The sequence below is a fragment of the Salvelinus alpinus genome, chromosome 6 (genome assembly GCF_045679555.1).
Source record: "Salvelinus alpinus chromosome 6, SLU_Salpinus.1, whole genome shotgun sequence".
Taxonomy (NCBI): Eukaryota; Metazoa; Chordata; class Actinopteri; order Salmoniformes; family Salmonidae; genus Salvelinus; species Salvelinus alpinus.
The window spans coordinates 61,228,740-61,249,944 of record NC_092091.1 but is presented as its reverse complement, the minus strand read 5'-3'; the positions used below and the strand labels follow the sequence as shown (position 1 = coordinate 61,249,944).

Below are 21,205 nucleotides of genomic sequence, written 5' to 3'. Positions count from 1 at the left end.
TTAAACAATTTAAAGGCAATGCTACCAAATGCTAATTGAGTGTATGTAAACTTCTGACCCACTGGGAATGTGATGAAAGAATTCTCTCTGCTATTATTCTGACATTTCACATTCTTAAAATAAAGTGATGACCCTAACTGACCTAAGACATGGAATTTTTACTAGGATTAAATGTCAGGAATTGTGAAAAACTGAGTTTAAATGTATTTGGCTAAGGTGTATGTAAACTTCGGACTTCAACTGCACATATAAAATACATATAGACATATTTGAAAATATATTTTACTTTATTATTTTCCACTAACCCTACAACCCCTCCCCTTATTGGTGTAAACTATTGAATAACAACATTTTGGCTTCTACTTCCAGTTTATACATACAAAAACTGCAAGAGATACTGTTGCATGTAGGTCTAGATTATTTATGGATTGTTCATTTCGAATTATCAAAACATTCTTTTAACCACTCCAAAGACTCCAAAGCATTTGCATGTGGCGCAGGTACCACTGAAATGCTGCTTTTTTCTATTATCAAGACACCTGCTCGTAACTTTTAGCTGGTTAGGACACCTCATGATGTCTCCTAAATACTGTATCTGTCAACTAGGTATGGCTCTTATCACTAAAGAAGCTTCACACATAGCTTTTATTTTTACCCATCAAAGTAGGAGAAAAATGTATCTACTCTCAGCCCTTATGACAAATGTTCTACTCTGAGAGGCTTTGTGGATACAGGCCCTGATGTATACAAAATTGTCTCAATGAAAGTCCTCGAATGAAAAGTCCCATTTTTGTGTTTATTAAACATAAACCATTTTTAAATACACCATAAGAAAACCACACATACACGTCTTAACAAAAAAATCGTCATGAACTTGATTAAGTACATTCCTTTCTCATTAACCCTTTACACTTGTGGACATTGGCCTATATGGAAAAGGCCATATTGAAATGTTTCCTACAGAAGAAATATAAAAGTATATGCATTACCATGGTAACAGTTCAAAGGGGACACTTTATTTATTTATTTAGCCTTTATTTAACTCGGCAAGTCAATTAAGATGGTGGCCTAGGAACAGTGGGTTAACTGCCTTGCTCAGGGGCTGAACGACCGATTTTTAATTTGTCAGCTCGGGGATTCGAATTAGCAACTTTTTGGTTAATGGCCCAACACTCTAACCACTAGCATACCTGGCGCCCCACTTGTCTGATCATTTCCCCATAATCTCCAAAGGTGAGGACACAACCGTTCATCTGATAAGACTGAATCCAAACATAACACTTGATTTTATGTGCATTTTACTTTTACTGGATTTTGCCGCATTTGTTGATAACGAAATCTCAAAATACTCTGGATGCATTCAGTAACATGAAAATAATTTTCTTGGAAAATGTGGGGTTACAAAAATTACAAGGGTTTGAGTGAGAGGTCTAACTGGTGTCTAAGTGGCCACACACCTCTCCAAACTGTGCAGTTCCCACATCATTTCAATGCACTTTTATGATTCAAGGAAAGAGCCTTCAAATATAAGATGCTTTTTGAGCTCTCCTAGCTTCGAAATTGAGGAACTGAAGCAAGCACACTGTATTTTTTATTTTACACAGCCCTGTATTCCCACCATAACACAATTACTATTGTTGTTTAAGCAATGCAAAATGTTCCATTATAAATCTCAATCTGGGTCAGGTGGGCATCATTTTAAAGCTTATTCTATTTCCAACATGACTAACTAAGTTAGAAAATATGATCTTAGTGTATTCTTCTTTTTCTGGGTAGGCACAAAACTACCTCCATACTTCCATTCATTGTTTTATTCGGCACCGGTTACCTGTGACACTTATGGGGGTCGTAGAGCAAAACGGAGAACATCGTGTTTGAGAGAGCCCCATCTTGCCATAGAGTGGTGATATTAGTTTTGTACGACAAACCGTTCGGACGCTACAGACGTTTTTGTGAGACGTCCGATTTTCGGGCTGTCTCATGGCCTGACAAACACCGCTGTAGCTCGGCCACCTTCCGCCGCAGATGCCGAAGGCCGCCATACAGTGACAAGGATGTCATGTGTCACACCCTGGGTTGTCCTGAACAGAATGAGCATGTTTGTCGTATTGTGAAGAAAATTAGAAGCGGAACACGCACCTGAATGCAGTTATGACTCCATTCTATGCGCACCAAAATGCGATCTGTTTGTCTAATGTGCCTTGTCAAAGCCTAACACTGTAAGATTGTATTTTAGAACTTAGCAAGTCATGTTGGAAATATAATACGCTTTCAAATGATGCCCACCTGACCCAGATTGAGATTTATAATGGAACGTTTTTGAATTGCTTAAATGCCTTATATGTCACATTGTCTCGATGCCATATTCTACCCAGAAAATTCAACACTGAAATCTGTTACTCTCATTATTCCAAATGCAACTGTGGATCTTTTCTGCTGACTACAATTAAAATGAATTGTTGTCTTTAATGTAGGATTTGATCTAAAAGTCAGAAGCTATCGAGTGGAATGATTACTTTTATGTTAAAGAGTGGAATGGTTTTTCAGCTGGTGTATCCTAAGGTAGCTCCTCTCTGAGAACCTCTTCCTGCAGTGCGTAGGAGGCCTCTATCCCGTGTGGACCTTCAAGTGCATCTTCAGCTGGTTCTGGCGGGAGAACTTCTTTTCACACTGGAGGCAGCTGAAGGGTTTCTCCCCTGTGTGGACCCTCTGGTGCCTCTTCATGTGACCAGCCTGGGTGAAGCACATGTGACACTGGGTACAGCTGAAGGGTTTCACCCCTGTGTGGACCCTCTGGTGCCTATTCAGGTTGGAGGAGTGGGAGAAACTAGCCTGGCAAAGGTGGCAGCTGAATGGTTTCTCCCCCGTGTGCATCCTCTGGTGGATCTCCACCTGTTTAGGGAAACTGAAGGCTTTCCCACAGAACGAACATGGGAAGCGCTTCTCTTTGTCACCGGATCTGCTTACAGCATTACTACTACTACTGTCATTTGTCAATGGGCTTGTGTAGCCATTTAGTGTTGAGGCACTGGCATTGTCTGAGGTCTGGTTTAACATTAGGAGAGTGTGAGGAGGATGAAGGCCAGGAAGTGTCTGTGTTGTCGCAGGGTCCATGTTCCAGTTGATAGATCCTATAGAAGGCAGGCTGAAGGCAGCATCTGTTGGGGGGTTAAACTGAGGTGCCATCAGTCTCTCTGAATCACAACTATAGGAGCAGGATGGAGCATCGCTAGCCGAGTCTGTGACTGTTCTCTCCTGCCGCATACGGACACCTCCCTGTCCCCGCAGACCAAATCTACGCCTCGCCCTGGTCTCAGCCAGTCTGTTGTCATGGAGATTAAGTTCGGTTGTTGTTTTGCGTTCGACTGTCTGTTTCTGGTTGTGGTTTACAGTGTTGTTCCCCAGCCCAGAGTTGAGGACGCTGTCCCATCCACTGACCTCCACTATGTCGCCTCTGGTCCTGGCCTGCTCAGTGATGTCGTCCCCTGGGCCCTTGGTTGCACCTGTCTGGGTCTGGGAATCGAAGATGGCCGCCCAATCTCCTCTTTTAGCCCCCAGCCAACCACCTGCAGGAAGAGGTTACAAAATAGACTTTACAAAAATGGCAGAGAACTCGACATATGGAGTTTGTTTGTCACTTACCTGGTCAAGTTCATACATTGTAATGTCTTTAAAACAATAGCCAGGTGCATCACTATTCCTATTGAAGATCTATTACTGTATGTAGGCTATATGTATTTCTCCCTTACCTTGCTCCCCCATCTTTAGTCCACTCAGCAGGTCAATGCTCTCTGGTCCGTCCTCTATTGTCTCCTGTTTGATCAACAAATCAGGCTTCCCATCCTCCATGTCTACTGACTGTTAGAGATACAGAGTGAGAGGATGTAGGACCAAGAAATGCAAATGTGTTAGTTGATTTGATTAATTGACACTCTTTAATGGTTTGATAATTGAAAGGCATGGTCCCACACTTAAGACAGAATTTATCAAGACCAGGGGCCATATCCATAAAGATTCTCAGAGTAGAAGTGCTGATCAAGGATCAGCTCCCCACCTACATACTCTCATTCATTATGATCTATGATCAACTCTGAGACACTTTGTGGATTCGGGCCCTGACCTAATACCATTCAGACAGTAGTTCAGTGGGCTCACCTCAGCGAGACTGTGTGTGTTCCTGTGCTGCTCAGCTGGTTCCTCTGTGGGTTCAGGAGGTGTAGTCAGGTTGTCTTCCATGACCATGGTCCCCTCAGGGTTCCCCAGACCCTCCTCACACCCCTCCTCCTCCTTTACCAGCAGCACCTCTGGACCCTCCTCCTCCTAGAAGAGACAGGTAATGCAGATTACACAGACATACACTCCCTCAGGTACGTACACACAGATAATAAACACACGTTCAACATGGAGTGTTTACCCATCCCCACTACATGAGTCCTATACTGTTGTAACAGAATGACTTCATTGTTGTTAAACCCATCATGGTGGGTAAAAACAAGTCATCATCAGGTAACCTTACTAAACTATGAGGTGTACAGTAGGTGTTAGTGTGTGGGTAGGTATATTTAGTAAGTGTATATTGGTTATAAAGCGCTGTTGTGTGTATGCAGAATAGGATGAGATCAGATGTGATGTGTACAAAAGAGAGTCTCAATGAAAGCCTTAGAATGAAAAGTCCCATTTTGTGTTTATTAAACATAAACAAGTTTTAAATACACCATATGAAAACCACACATACACGTCTCAACAAATAATCTGCATGAACTTGATAATGTGTATTCATTTTCTCATTAAAAGTGCCCAGGGAATTTTCTTTTGTAGTTGAATGGAAGTAATGAACTAGGCATGGGTGAATATCATATAACAGTGTTTCCCAACTCCAGTCCTCATGTCCCCCAACAGAACACATTTTTATTGTAGCACTGGACAAGCACACCTTTAATGTTTTTATTTAACCTTTATTTAACTAGGCAAGTCAGTTTAGAACAAATTCTTATTTTCAATGACGACCTAGGAACAGTGGGTTAACTGCCTTGTTCAGGGGCAGAACGACAGATTTTTACCTTGTCAGCTCGGGGATTCGATCTTGCAACCTTTCGGTTACTAGTCCAAAGCTCTAACCACTAGGCTACCTGATTCAACTTGTCAACTAATCAAGCCCTCTGAGTTAAATGAGGTGTTTGTCCGGGGCTACAACGAAAATGTGTACTGTTGGCGGACTTGAGGACTGGAGTTGGTAAAAACTTGCTTACACAGTACATACACTATGTAACAGACGTTTTAGGCTTACACTGTATATGCCTTATACAGTGCCTTCAGAAAGGATTCATACCCCTTGACTTATTCCACATTTTGTTGTGTTACAGCCTGAATTCAAAATAGATTCTACACACAATACCCCAACACAATACCCCATAATGACAAAGTGAAAATATGTTTTCAGAAATTTTGGCAAATGCATTGAAAATGAAATACAGAAATATGTAGTTTACATAAGTATTCACACTCCTGAGTCAATACATGTTAGAATCACAATCGGCAGCGATTACAACTGAGTCTTTCTGGGTAAATCTTGAATAGCTTTGCACACCTGGATTGTACAATATTTGTACATTATTCTTTAAAAAACATATTTACTAAATCATTCAAGCTCTGTCAAGTTGGTTGTTGATCTTTGCTAGAAAGCCATTTTCAAGTCTTGCCATAGAATTTTCAAGCCGATTTAAGTCAAAACTGTAACTAGACCACTCAGGAACATTAAATGTCGTCTTGGTAAGCAACCAGTGTATATTTGGCCTTGTGTTTGAGATTATTGTCCTGCTGAAAGGTGAATTTGTCTCCCAGTGTCTGTTGGAAAGCAGACTGACACAGGTTTTCATTTTTTTTGCCTGTGCTTAGCTCTATTATTTTTATGATTAAAAAAATAAATAATAATTCTAGTCCTTGCTGATGACAAGCATACCCATAACATGATGCAGCCACCACCATGCTTGAAAATATGAAGAGTGGCACATGTTGTGTTGGATTTGCCCCAAACATAACACTTTATTCAGGACATAAAGTTAATTTCTTTGCCACATTTTTTTCAGTTTTACTTGTGCCATATTGCAAACAGGATGCATGTTTTGGAATATTCTTATTCTGTACATTCTTTTCACTATGTTAATTCGATTTGTATTGTGGAATAACTACAATGTTGTTGATCCATCCTTGGTTTACTCCTATCACAGCCATTGAACTCTGTAATTGTTTTAAAGTCACAATTGGCCTCATGGTGAAATCCCTGAGCAGTTTCCTTCCTCTCCGGCAACTGAGTTAGGAAGGACACCTGTATCTTTGTAGTGACTGGGTGTATTGAAACACCATCCAATGTGCAATTAATAACTTCACCATGCTCAAAGGGATATTTCAATGTACAGTATTTCTATATTTTTAGGTGTTCTTCTTTGTGCAACATTGCAAAACCTCCCTGGTCTTTGTGGTTGAATCTGTGTTTTCACTGCTCAACTGAGGGACCTTACAATTATCTGTATGTGTGGGGTACAGAGATGAGGTAGTCATTCAGAAATCATGTTAAACACTATTATTGCAGACAGAGAAAGTCCATACAACTTATTATGTGACTTGTTAAGCAAATGTTTACTCCTGAACTTGTTTAGGCTTGCCATAACAAAAGTGGTTGATTACTTATTGATATTTCAGCTTAGAATTTTTTATTCATTTGTAAAATCATAATTCCACTTTCACATTATGGGTTATTGTGTGTAGGCCAGTGACACAAAATGTGGAAAAAGTCAATGGGTGTGAATACTTTCTGAAGTTACTGTATTTCCCACAATGCCTGGGCCTTGCACTTCAACGCTCTTAGTTGTAGAAATTGACCCACTACTGCTGTTTACTTTTTGCATCTATATCATCTCGATGAGTGTTCCTTTAATGCAGGATCTAAATGTCAGAAGCTATCAAGTGGTATGGTTACTTTCTATGTTAAAGAGTGGAATGTTTTTTTTGCAGGTGTATCCTGAGGTATCTCCTCTGTGAGAACTTCTTCCCGCAGTGATTACAGGTGAATGGCCTCTCTCCCGTGTGGACCCTTTGGTGCCTCTTCAGGTCACCAGCCTGAGCGAAGCACATGTGACACTGGGTACAGCTGAAGGGTTTCACCCCTGTGTGGACCCTCTGGTGCCGCTTCAGGGTTCCAGTCTGGGCAAAGCGCATGTGACACTGGGTACAGCTGAAGGGTTTCTCCCCTGTGTGGACCCTCTGGTGGATCTCCACATTCTGGGAGCAGCTGAAGCCTTTGTTACAGAACATGCAGAGGAACCGTTTCTCTTTAATATTGCCTGATGTGACTCCTCCTCCCTGAGCCTGGGCTCTAGCCCTGTTGTTTGAGTTCAATACCTGATCGAAATGGATGCGGCTTTGTGAATCGGAATGCCCCAATGACGTGGACACTGGGTCACGATCCCTGAACGCGTGTAAAGGGGAGTGGGTCGCAACATTCAGATTTGTCTCTAAGCTTTCACTGTAGTCTAAGAAGTCACTGTTGTTGCCCTGCAAGTGTCCTTCTCCTAAGTGAGTCTTGTCGCCATTCCATGTCAGAGGAGTGTCGTCCTCCACTTTCACAGTCACCTCATCTACGACGAGACCCTCCCCTTTCTTATCTAGGCACCCTTCAGAGTATACACTACTACTGTACCGGTTCCAGTCCCCTCTAAACAGATCAGTCTGTGTCTCTAAACCCAAGGGCATGTTGCCAGGGTCCGTTGCTGTAGTGTAAGAACAAGACAGATCACCACCAGTGTCTAACGTGTCACCATCACCATCTCCACGGGAATTAACCGTCCTCTCGCTCTGGTGAAATACCGGTAAATACTCTGAGCCAGGAGCAGGAGGACAGCCCAGTCTCTCCAGCACCATTCTCTCTGGGTCTGATCTTTGGTCAGATCCTGTGTGTAAAAGCCTGTGTGTCACAGTTAAAGTCTTGGTGTCTGTCTCTGACTTGAGGACGTCGTTCGGCATTCCACTGACCTCCGTGATGCTGCGTCGGGTCTTGGGCTGGGGCGTGGCGGCGAGGTCCTCCGTGGATTCAGGGGGCGCTCCAGTCTGGATGTCTCTGCTGTGCTGTGGGTCCTCCTCTCCTTCAGACCTCTCCTGCTTGACCCCAGGACCTGCAGCCTGACACAAGAAGAGAGGAGGTTGTTACCAGTAACTAGTTGAATTGGATAACAATGTCGTAGGGAAGACTCACAAGCTCCTCTATGGCAGATGCATAAGGATGTACATGTAAGACAGTGAATAGCTGGGGGGAGCCTTTCTGAAAAACAGGCCACATCTGATTTACAAAGTAACATATTTTTTATGCAACTCTATTCCACTAACCTCTATCAAGATAATGTGCTGGGTTGAGGTTCCAATCTCCTCATCAACAGTTATTGGTTGGTCATCTATCCATGTATTGTGTCCCCCTGGCTTCACAAAGCTCCTGTGGCCTCCAGTGAGATGTCCTTCACCTAAAATAAATTGGGGGAAAAGAGGTGGTTAGATTAGCTACTGTCAATGCTCAATGGTATTTTGTAAAATTAAAAAATTAAATGTTTTTAAATGTTTTATCCCATATTTTTTTAATATACACACACACACACTTTTTTTTTGAATATACCTTAATTATTCCCCGCAAACCCTACCACCCCTCCCCCAATTGGAGTAAACAAATAAACAATAACACTTACGCTTCTACCTTCAGTTTATACATACTATACACATTTTACAGACAATCTATTTTACAATAGTTATATTTTGTTTGTTTTTAGTCCTGGCCTTCCTCTATTTCTGATGTCCATCCAGTTTGATTTCTATTTGTAACTGTGCTATTTGATAACATTTCAGAACCTATATACATTTTACAGACCCCGTATGTTTTACATTTGTTATCTTGTTATTAGTCCCATCCTTCAGGTCCATTCAACCCCTCCCATCTATCTCTTAACACCATCCATTTTGTATTTGTATTTGTCATATATTTTTCAACTGTGCTGTGATGCTTCACAAAAGTACTAAACCTTTCTATTCTCATAGCTTCTACAGATTGTAAATTAAAGATAAAAAAAAATGCTAAAATAATTATTGATCCATTGACTATGACTTTTCAAATCACCCAGTATTGCTATCTGCAGCGTTTGTTCTAGGTAAATGTTGCAATTCTTCCGCCATTCCTGGACCTGTGACCAAAAACGAGCTACACGACAGTACCAAAATAAATGATCTAATGACTCTGCCTCCTCGCAGCAAAATCTGCAGAGCTGGGAAGATTGTATCCCCCATTGTATCCCCCATATATATATATTTGGTTGCAAGAATTTTGTATAATCATTTAAATTTTCAAATGTGACGTTTTAAATCCAGCGTCATTTTGCGTGTCAATTCATAGACCATGTGCCATGGAATCGGTACATTGAAAATCTCTTCCCAACTATTTTGCAATTTAAATGGCACAGCTGTACATTTTTTGGTCCTTAAATGAAACTGGTATATATTTTTATTTATCACAATTTTATTTCACTTTTGGTCTTTAATGCAGGCAAGTTCCTTACTTTTTCCCCCTTCCACTTGCCTCTTCCATTTTTGTGGTAATGCTGCAATTAGTTGGTTGTAATTTTGGGTAGAGCAGACATTTCCATATGTCTGTGTTAGCTGCATGTGTAACATAACTCCACCATGTCCTATTTATGATATAATTACCAAAAAGTATACCTTTTTTAAAAGATTTTATTGAAAAATACATTTAAAAAAATCTATTAGTATATTTGAGTTTAACCACAATATTTGTTGTATTATTTGTTCAGTCTTCAGGTGGATTAAACTGAAATTGCAAACAACTTTCTAAGGCTTGTCTAAAAAATAACAATATATTGGAGATGATTTCGTTTTCAAATAACCGAAAGTGAGCAGTTGTAATCTGAATAAAGGGAAAAAGGCCAATCTTGAACATGGGGTGAGACATTCTTACTAATTTACTAGAGAACCATTTCGGATTTAAGTATAACTTTTGTATGACTGATGCCTTTAGTGAAAGGTCTAATGCTTTAATATTAAATCATTTCTGCCCTCTGAATTCACATTCATTATATAAATAGGCCCTTTAAATTTTGTCTGGCTTGCCATTCCAAATAAAATGGAATATTTTTTGTTAATATAATTAAAAAAGCAGGTCACTAGGTGTAGGAAAAACCACAAGCAAATACAGTGGGGAGAACAAGTATTTGAAACACTGCCGATTTTGCAGGTTTTCCTACTTACAAAGCATGTAGAGGTCTGTAATTTTTATCATAGGTACACTTCAACTCAGAGACGGAATCTAAAACAAAAATCCAGAAAATCACATTGTATGATTTTTAAGTAATTAATTTGCATTTTATTGCATGACATAAGTATTTGATCACCTACCAACCAGTAAGGATTCCGGCTCTCACAGACCTGTTAGTTTTTCTTTAAGAAGCCCTCCTGTTCTCCACTTATTACCTGTATTAACTGCACCTGTTTGAACTCGTTACCTGTATAAAAGACACCTGTCCACACACTCAAACAGACTCCAACCTCTCCACAATGGCCAAGACCAGAGAGCTGTGTAAGGACATCAGGGATAAAATTATAGACCTGCACAAGGCTGGGATGGGCTACAGGACAATAGGCAAGCAGCTTGGTGAGAAGGCAACAACTGTTGGCGCAATTATTAGAAAATGGAAGAAGTTCAAGATGACGGTCAATCACCCTCGGTTTGGGGCTCCATGCAAGATCTCACCTCGTGGGGCATCAATGATCATGAGGAAGGTGAGGGATCAGCCCAGAACTACACGGCAGGACCTGGTCAAAGACCTGAAGAGAGCTGGGACCACAGTCTCAAAGAAAACCATTAGTAACACACTACGCCGTCATGGATTAAAATCCTGCTGCGCACGCAAGGTCCCCCTGCTCAAGCCAGCGCATGTCCAGGCCCGTCTGAAGTTTGCCAATGACCATCTGGATGATCCAGAGGAGGAATGGGAGGAGGTAATGTGGTCTGATGAGACAAAAATAGAGCTTTTTGGTCTAAACTCCACAAAAAGAAGGATGAGTACAACCCCAAGAACACCATCCCAACCGTGAAGCATGGAGGTAGAAACATCATTCTTTGGGGATGCTTTCCTGCAAAGGGGACAGGACGACTGCACCGTATTGAGGGGAGGATGGATGGGGCCATGTATCGCGAGATCTTGGCCAACAACCTCCTTCCCTCAGTAAGAGCATTGAAGATGGGTCGTGGCTGGGTCTTCCAGCATGACAACGACCCAAAACACACAGCCAGGGCAACTAAGGAGTGGCTCCGTAAGAAGCATCTCAAGGTCCTGGAGTGGCCTAGCCAATCTCCAGACCTGAACCCAATAGAAAATCTTTGGAGGGAGCTGAAAGTCCGTACTGCCCAGCGACAGCCCCGAAACCTGAAGGATCTGGAGAAGGTCTGTATGGAGGAGTGGGCCTAAATCCCTGCTGCAGTGTGTGCAAACCTGGTCAAGAACTACAGGAAGCGTATGATCTCTGTAATTGCAAACAAAGGTTTCTGTACCAAATATTAAGTTCTGCTTTTCTGATGTATCAAATACTTATGTCATGCAATAAATTGCAAATTAATTACTTAAAAATCATACGATGTGATTTTCTGGATTTTTTGTACCTATGATAAAAATTACAGACCTCTACATGCTTTGTAAGTAGGAAAACCTGAAAAATCGGCAGTGTATCAAATACTTGTTCTCCCCACTGTAGGTAAACTGTGATATGACTAAAGAGTTAATCAGGGCGATTTTTCCACAAATAGGTATTTTCCTTTCCATAGTAGCAAGATATTATCTACTAGCAAGATACTATCTTGCTAATTTTCTATAAAAATGTATTGGAGTGAGATCATTTCTTTCTTTCGGGATATGTCTACCGAGTATGTCCACATCCCCTAAAGACCATTTTATTGGTAAACTACACAGTAATGTAAAAGTAGATTTTTTTTTTAGTGATCCAATACGTAATATAGTAGACCTACCATAATTTGGTTTTAATCAAACTTTTTCAACTAATTTAGTTTTAACAAACTATAGTTTTGGCAAGTTGGTTAGAACATCTACTTTGTGCATGACACAAGTAATTTTTCCAACAACTGTCTGCAGACAGATTATTTCACTTACAATTCACTGTATCACAATTCTAGTGGGTCAGAAGTTTACATACACTAAGTTGACTGTGCCTTTAAATAGCTTGGAAAATTCCAGAAAATTATGTCATGGCTTTAGAAGCTTCTGATAGGCTAATTGATATCATTTGAGTCAATTGGAGGTGTACCTCTGGATGTATTTCAAGGCCTACCTTCAAACTCAGTACCTCTTTGCTTGGCATCATGGGAAAATTAAAAGAAATCAGCCAAGACCTCAGGAAAAAATGTGTAGACCTCCACAAGTCTGATTCATCCTTTGGAGCAATTTCCAAATTACTGAAGGTACCACGTTCATCTGTACAAACAATAGTTAGTACGCAAGAATGAACACCATGGGACCACGTAGCCGTCATACCGCTCAGGAAGGAGAAGCGTTCTGTCTCCTAGAGATGAACGTACTTTGGTGCTAAAAGTGCAAATCAATCCCAGAACAACAGCAAAGTACCTTGTGAAGATGCTGGAGGAAACAGATACAAAAGTATCTATATCCACAGTAAAACGAGTCCTATATCAACATAACCTGAAAGGCCGCTCAGCAAGGAAGAAGCCACTGCTCCAAAGCCGCCATAAAAAAGCCAGACTACAGTTTGCAACTGCATATGGGGACAAAGATCGTACTTTTTGAAAAATTGTCCTCTGGTCTGATGAAACAAAAATGGAACTGTTTGGCCATAATGACCATCGTTATGTTTGGAGGAAAAAGGGGGAGGCTTGCAAGCCGAAGAACATCATCCCAACCATGAAGCACGGGGGTGGCAGCATCATGTTGTGGGGGTGCTTTGCTGCAGGAGGGACTGGTGCACTTCACAAAATAGATGGCATCATAAGAAAGTAAAATTATGTCGATATATTGAAGCAACATCTCAAGACATCAATCAGGAAGTTAAAGCTTGGTTGCAAATGGGTCTTCCAAATGAACAATGACATCAAGCATACTTCCAAAGTTGTGGCAAAATGGCTTAAGGACAACAAAGTCAAGGTATTGGAGTGGCCATCACAAAGCTCTGACCTCAATCCCATAGAAAATTTGTGAGCAGAACTGAAAAAGCATGTGCGAGCAAGGAGGTCTACAAACCTGACTCAGTTACACCAGCTCTGTCAGGGGGAATGGGCCAAAATTCCCCCAACGTATTGTGGGAAGCTTGTGGAAGGCTACCCGAAACGTTTGACCCAAGTTAAACAATTTAAAGGCAATGCTACCAAATACTAATTGAGTGTATGTCAATATGTATGAACTTTCCAATTTGTAAGTCGCTCTGGATAAGAGCGTCAGCTAAATGACTTAAATGTAAATGTAAATGTCAACTTCTGACCCACTGGGAATGTAATGAAAGAAATGAAAGCTGAAATAAATCACTCTTATTATTCTGACATTTCACATTCTTAAAATAAAGTGGTGATCCTAACTGACCTAATACAATGAACTTTTACTCTGATTAAATGTCAGGAATTGTGAAAAATGGAGTTTAAATGTATTTGGCTAAGGTGTATGTAAACATCTGACTTCAACTGTAAAAACTAGCAAACGGTAGTACGCCCCAAATGTAACATGAAAAAAAATGGAAAAATCTGTCCAAGCATGTATTAAGTAAGTACTCAGGTGTTCACAGTGGGGATGTCACTTCAACTTCAAACCTGCCCAGCCAGTTCCTGGATCCAACTAAGGCAAATTGATTATTTGCTGTTGTCAAAACAATGCACGGTTCAAGTGTGCCTTTTCACATACAGAGAAAGGAGGAGGCACATGAAGTGTACTGCGAGTCACCTCAATGCCAGTCTAACCATGAACTAGCACAACAATCAAGTGTTATTTTCTTTCAAATAGTTAGTGGACTATTGTACATTACAGCGGAAAGTGAAAACATGAGGGAAGATGTTTTGCCGGAGATGGTAGAAAATAAATGGTTTGGAGACAAAATGTCTGAGTGCCTGAAGCTCAATAAGAATAACAATAACAAGGCTATATACAGTGGGCACCGGTACCGAGTCAGTGTGCAGGGGTACAGGCTAGTTGAGGTAATCTGTACTTGTAGGTGGGGGCGAAGTGAGGTAACAAACAAACAGCGAGTAGCAGCAGTGTACAAGGGGGAGGGGGGAGGTCAATGTAAATTGTCCGGTGGTGATTTTTATGAATTGTTCAGCAGTCTAATGGCTTGGGGGTAGAAGCTGTTGAGGAGCCTTTTGGTCCTAGACGGCAAACGCTCCGGTACCGCTTGCTGTGCGGTAGCAGAGAAAACAGTCTATAACTTGGGTGACTAGAGTCTCTGACAATTTTTAGGGCTTTTCTCTGACACCGCCTATTATATAGGTCCTGGATGGCAGGAAGCTTGCCCCCAGTGATGTACTGGGCCGTTTGCACTACCCTCTGTAGCACCTTACGTTCAGATGCCGAGCAGTTGCCATACCAGGCGGTGATGCAACCGGTCAGGATGCTCTCGATGGTGCAGCTGTAAAACCTTTTGACGATCTGGGGGCCCATGCCAAATCTTTTCAGGCTCCTGAGGGGGGAAAGGGTTTTGTCGTGCCCTCTTCACAACTGTATTGGTATGTTTGGACCATGATAGTAGTTGGTGATGTGGACACCAAGGAACTTGAAACTCTCGACCCGCTCCACTACAGCCCCGTCGATGTTAATGGGGGCCTGTTCGGCACGCCTTTTCCTGTAGTCCACGATCAGCTCCTTTGTCTTGCTGACATTGAGAGAGAGGTTGTTGTCCTGGCACCACACTGCCAGTTCTCTGACCTCCTCCCTATAGGCCATCTCATTGTTGTCGGTGATCAGGCCACTGTTGTGTCGTCAGCAAACTTAATGATGGTGTTGGAGTCGTGTTTGGCCACGCAGTCGTGGGTGAACAGGGAGTACAGGAGGGGACTAAGTACACACCCCTGAGAGGCCCCACTTTTGAGGATCAGCGTGGCAGACTTGTTGTTTCCTACTCTAACCACCTGGGGGCGGCCCGTCAGGAAGTCCAGGATCCAGTTGTAGAGGGAGGTGTTTAGTCCCAGTGTCCTTAACTTAGAGATGAGCTTCGTGGGCACTATGGTGTTGAACGCTGAGCTGTAGTCGAACAGCATTCTCACATAGGTGTTCCTTTTGTCCAGGTGAGAAAGGGCGGTGTGGAGTGCAATTGAGATTGCATCATCTGTGGATCTGTTGGGGCGGTATGCAAATTGGAGTGGGTCTAGGGTGTCCGGGAGGATGCTGTTGATGTGAGCCATGGCCAGCCTTTCAAAGCACTTCATGGCTACCGACGTGAGTGCCATGGGGCGGTAATCATTTAGGCAGGTTACCTTCGCTTCCTTGTCACAGTGACTATGGTGGTCTGCTTGAAACATGTAGGTATTAAAAACTCAGTCAGGGAGAGGTTGAAAATGTCAGTGAAGACACTTGCCAGTTGGTCCGCGCATGCTTTGAGTACACGTCCTGGTAATCCGTCTGGCCCAGCGGATTTGTGAATGTTGACCTGTTTAAAGGTTTTGTTCACATCGGCTACCGAGAGCTTTTTCACACAGTCATCCAGAACAGCTGGTGCTCTCGTGCATGCTTCAGTGTTGCTTGCCTCGAAGTGAGCATAAAAAGGCATTTAGCTCGTCTGGTAGGCTCGCGTCACTGGGCAGCTCGCATCTGGGTTTCCCTTTGTGGTCCGCAATAGTTTTCAAGCCCTGCCAGATCCGACGAGCGTGAGAGCCGGTGTAGTAGGATTCAATATTAATCTTGTATTGACGCTTTGCGTGTCTGATGGTTCGTCTGAGGGCATAGCGGGATTCATCTCTCGCTCCTTGAAAGTGGCAGCTTTAGCCTTTAGCTAAATGCGGATGTTGCCTGTAATCCATGGCTTCTGGTTGGGATATGTACGTACAGTCACTGTGGGGACGATATCATCGATGCACTTATTGATGAAGCCGATGACTGAGGTGATGTATTCCTCAATGCCATTGGATGAATCCCGGAATATATTCCAGTCTGTGCAAGCAAAACAGTCCTGTAGTGTAGCATCCATGTCATCTGACCACTTCCGTATTGAGCGATTCACTGGTACTTCCTTAGAATTGTGGTCCGATTTGCCAAATAGAGGGCGGGGGAGAGCTTTGTATGCATCTTTGTGTGTGGAGTAAAGATGGTCCAGGATTTTCTTTCTCCCCTGGTTGCACATGTGACATGCTGGTAAAAATTATGTAAAACTGATTTAAGTTTGCCTGCATTAATTAAAGTCCCTGGCCACTAGGAGCGCATTTTCTTCTTTGCTTATGGCCTTATAGCATTGGTTGAGAGCGATCTTAGTGGCAGCTTCGCTTTGTGGTGGTAAATAGACGGCTACAATTAATACAGATGAGAACTCTCTTGGTAGATAGTGTGGTCGACAGCTTATCATAAGGTACTCTACCTCAGGCGAGCGAGACTTCTTTAATATTAGACATCGTGCACCAGCTGTTATTGACAAAAAAACACACCCACAACCCTCGTCTTACCAGAGGTAGCGTCTCTGTTCTGCCGGTGCATGGAAAATCCCGCCAGCTCTATATTGTCCGTTTCTTCGTTCAGCCAAGTCTCGGTGAAACATAAGATGTTACAGTTTTTAATGTCCCATTGGTAGGATAATCTTAATAGTAGGTCATCAATTTTATTTTCTAACGATTGCACGTTAGCAAGGAGAATGGAAGGCATTGGGAGTTTACTCGCTCGCCTCCGGCTTCCCAGAAGGATCCCCGATCCGCGTCCCCTTTTCCAGCGTCTTGTCTTCACGCAAAAAGTGTCGATCTGGGCCTGTTCCACTGAAAGCAGGATATCCTTCTCGTCAGACTCATTAAAGGAAAAAGTTTATTCAAGTCCGCGGTGAGTAATTACTTTTCTGATGTCCAGAAGTTATTTTTGGTCATAGCAGCAACATTATGTACACAATAGCAGCAACACATAGCAGCAACATTATGTACACAATAAGTTAAAAAATAAGTTACACAAAACACCTTTTTTTTTTTATTGCACAATTGGTTGGGACAATGTAAAATGTCAGCCATGTTCTTCGGTGCCATCTTCATCTTTTTAAAAAGGCTGCAAAACCACAACAGGGAATACTGTAATATTTACTGTTAACTCTTGTATAAATACTGTAGTGAAAAAAAACAGTAGTATATAGTATAGTAATTAGTATTTTTGTGGATTGTTGTATACTGTAGTGTTTTCGCGGACTGTAGTATTTACTGTCATTACCAAAGTATTTACTCTTGTGTTTTTGTTTTTATTATCTTTGACATAAAAGTGGAGGCTTTCTCCTTGAGGAAACCTACTGGAGAAATACTAAAAGAGCACATTTTACAGACCTGTAGGTAGGACTGGGGTCTGAACAGATTTTCTATAACCTATATTGAACAATATGGTCTATATTTGGCATGTAGGTTTCTCACTTATGGGTGGAACAGATTGGGATATGGGGAGGGGAATGGGTAGGGTATATGCAAATTAAATACTGTAGTATTTACTATAGTAAAAAAAAAGTGTCGTGTTTTTGTGGACATTATTGTTGTATTTACTGCAGTGATTTTTTTTGCCGAATAATACTGTAGTATTTACTATAGTATTCTACAGTATACTACAATATTTTATAGTACGTAACACACATGATTGAGGGATACTACTGTGTGTATACTAACGTTTACTATAGAAGTCTATTCTAAGTGTGGGCGGCAGATAGCCTAGTGTTTAGAGCGTTGGGCCAGTAACCAAAAGGTTGCTGGATCGTATCCCCGAACTGACAAGGTAAAAATATGTCGCTCTGCCCCTGAACAAGGCACTGTTCCCCGGTAGGCTGTCATTGTAAATAAGAATTTGTTCTTAACTGGACTTGCCTAGTTAAAAAAAGGTTGTTTACTGTACAGTAAACTGTAGTATTTTTTCATGTGGGCAGACACCTGTCTACATGCTTACTTCAAGGCCCTTTGTGACAACACATGCAACTTCTCTTGTGCTTCATGTGGACACTAACCTCCTTTTGTGATTATGGATCTTGGCTGATAAGTCATTAGAATATTAAATAACTTAAAATTGTCTGTTAAATTCAGTGCACCAGAATGTCCCATTTAAGTTTGAAATCTCTATTTCCTGTTTTAAGTATGTGTGTGTCTCTCTCTCTTTCTGTCAGGTGGTAGGCTTTGGAGAGGAGAACAACCAGGCAGAGCAGCTGTGGCCCCAACCCGAGCCCTGCATAGGGGGAAGAGGACCAAGACCCCTAAGACCTCCACTTTATCCTACAGAGAAGTGTCCAAGCTGACCTTCCCACCTCGCCCATGCTGGCCAACGCAACGCTCATTGACGACATCCACGCATTCTCCTCCTCCCTCACCCTCTACCACAAAATCAAGTAGATTGGTTCCGCATAGCAGGAGGCAATTAGCCAGCCAGGCCGGAACGCAGTGCAGTGGTGTCTTCAGAAGCTAAACTCATCTCTGCCCCGTCTCCTTTCTCCACGGCCAAAACTATATTGTTTGAGAGCTCTTTAGTTTGTCCTTTTGTTCTCACCCGTCCCTGATTGATTGAACAGTAGGAATAATCTTTGCTGTGAATGGTAAGGGAAGAAAAGAGAAGATGGATTCTATCATCTCTGTCATGTATCTTATCTTCATTCTTTTTGTTGAAGAAGGATTGAGTGTATTTTAAAAATGGACATTAGGGTTAACATATACATGTTCATACTGTAAGATTTTGTGGATCGAAAAAGTGAGCTATGTTTGTCATAGCGGTAAGATACATTGATACATTGTCAGTATGTGACAGTTTTCTGATTCGTTTTTTAGGTATTGTTGTAACTTTGATTCTGTTTTAGAGGCAAAAGGGAAAACCTCACTGTTACTGTAGGTTTAACATTTCAGCCCTACCGCTGCCTTTAAAACCACTAGACTGGCATGTTTATAGCTATAACCTGTTATCATCATCTTTAAGTGTAAATATTTACTCATGCAGAAACTGTTTTCAGACTTATTTTTCTCATATGAACCCAATTGTCTACACTGCAAGAGAAATACAATTGCTAAAATTGTTATGGCATATCATACCACTGTTCTACATGATTAATAATTGAATGTCCTCATCAATATATCAAGAACTCAGATACGTTTCCACTGAGTTAATTTTTATGTGTTTGTTTTTGTCATTTTCAGTACTTCAAACGGATTATTTTGGACATACACATCATTGTAAGTTTTCTATACATCCATTTTGGAAAATGTATTGCATAAATATACGTGATTGTGATCAAACGCGATGGTGTCCCTAGTAAATGGGTGTTTTTTTTAATGAATTTGTTTTCTACTTCTGTAGTCATAAAATACGAATAATTTTTTTTTGATGTAGAATCATCCTTAATCCCTACCACATACAAGTAGATGGCGATAGTATTGGTTTTGTTGACAGGCTAGTTTTAGTCACAGTCTATACTTTAGGGCTGCAGCTGGATAGTATTGAAATGTTCTGGGCCCCAAATTGTACAAGTGTTGCAAATTATATGCTTTATGAAAAAGTGAACATAATTTTCATATATCGCCTGGACTATTCTGCTCCCGGACTATTCAGCTAAATGTACCTCTTGCCATTCCGCGGTATGCGTCGACGATCTTGACACTTCTGGGACTGGCGTGGACGCGCTCTCGCATTGTCCTCTCTGCGCACTCCCGTGCCACCTTCAGTTCCAGTAGCTGTAGTTTCCTCCGCAATCCCCTGTTTTCTTTCTGGCTTTGAGTTATTTCCAAACGAAACACTGCATAGTCGTCATCTACGAGTTTGCAGACCTCTGCCACGGCTGCATTCGCTAGCACCTCCATAATGGAGGCTATTTGAGTGTGAAAAACCATACCGTTAGCCATTGTTAGTTAACCCTTAGCTGCTAGCTAGCGTTACCTAGATAACATTTAACAACCAAGTCCTGTTTGCAAAGCGAATTAAAGACTACATGGGGTAAGTATGTGATGCTGTGCAGTTAAACGAGTCATATTTAGAGTTCCATGGTGTCAAAAATCGTATAAATAACAAAAATAAAAACTGTAACGTGGAAATTTCCTTGGTCACTGTTTACTTCCGTTTACACTGAGGTGAAAGGATGTTATAGCTCAGGGGTGTGGTTAAATGAAAAGCGTATGCGCGCTGTTCTTTTAAATACGGTACTCCTTGTGACATTACACATTCATCAGTATATTTCAAGATCAGAGCAGACTTGAGGCTTAGGAGATCTGATTCATCAGCTAACATCACTTTTGGGGAATTCTGAAGCATTTATGTAATCAAAACAATCACAAAGGATTCATAAAGGTCATATTACCTGACAGATGATATCTCATAGAACAAAATGTAAAATATCTCCAAAACTTATCAACCTCAGACCATATTTTCACCTTTTATCCCAAAACCCCATTCCTCCCCCCCATAGGAATGGCTGAACGAACCAGAGGTAACTAATTTCCGTTTTTTAGGACTACAAGCTGGTGAGCTCTATTACCATCCTAAACAAAGGGGTTGTTCCATTTGATTTCAATCACTTGTTGACTACACCCCTTTTGATTGAATATAACTTACCATACATATTTGCCCAAGTGGTCAGAAAGTGACTTTTTGGACCTGAATGCCAGAACATTCAGGAGATAGAGATGCTCAAAGTTGACCCATTTTGCTCCCCCCACCCTGGGACATCCATGTCTTCATCACTAGAAAATATTAACGGTTGACGCCTCTAGCACTGGTTCGATTCCAGGCTGTATCACATCCGGCCGTGATTGGGAGTCCCATAGGGTGGTGCACAATTGGCCCAGCGTCGTTAGGGTTTGGCCGGGGTAAGCCGTCATTGTAAATAAGAATTTGTTCTTAACTGACTTGCCTAGTTAAATTAAATAATCTCAAGCCACACTGCCACAATTTCTTCCCCTTGTGGACACTCCTATGTCTGATAAGGTTACTCAGGAAGGAGAAGATCTTTTAAATGCAGC

The 21,205-nt window shown here is 41.6% G+C and overlaps 1 protein-coding gene and 1 non-coding gene across 2 annotated transcripts; both read right to left on the bottom strand.

Moving 5' to 3' along the window:
* Positions 1-775: 775 nt before the first annotated feature.
* Positions 776-20,317, bottom strand: LOC139577623 (uncharacterized). Its single transcript, XM_071404759.1, has 6 exons — positions 19,813-20,317; positions 8,380-8,510; positions 8,029-8,175; positions 4,156-4,320; positions 3,750-3,858; positions 776-3,566 (listed from the first exon to the last, which is right to left on the bottom strand). The coding sequence occupies exons 1-6, from the start codon at positions 20,090-20,092 to the stop codon at positions 2,608-2,610; spliced, it is 1,791 nt and encodes a 596-aa protein (XP_071260860.1). The 5' UTR covers positions 20,093-20,317; the 3' UTR covers positions 776-2,607.
* Positions 17,498-17,550, bottom strand: LOC139579879 (U7 small nuclear RNA). The gene has a single exon (XR_011675890.1). It is a non-coding gene; the product is annotated as a U7 small nuclear RNA (small nuclear RNA).
* Positions 20,318-21,205: the final 888 nt, after the last annotated feature.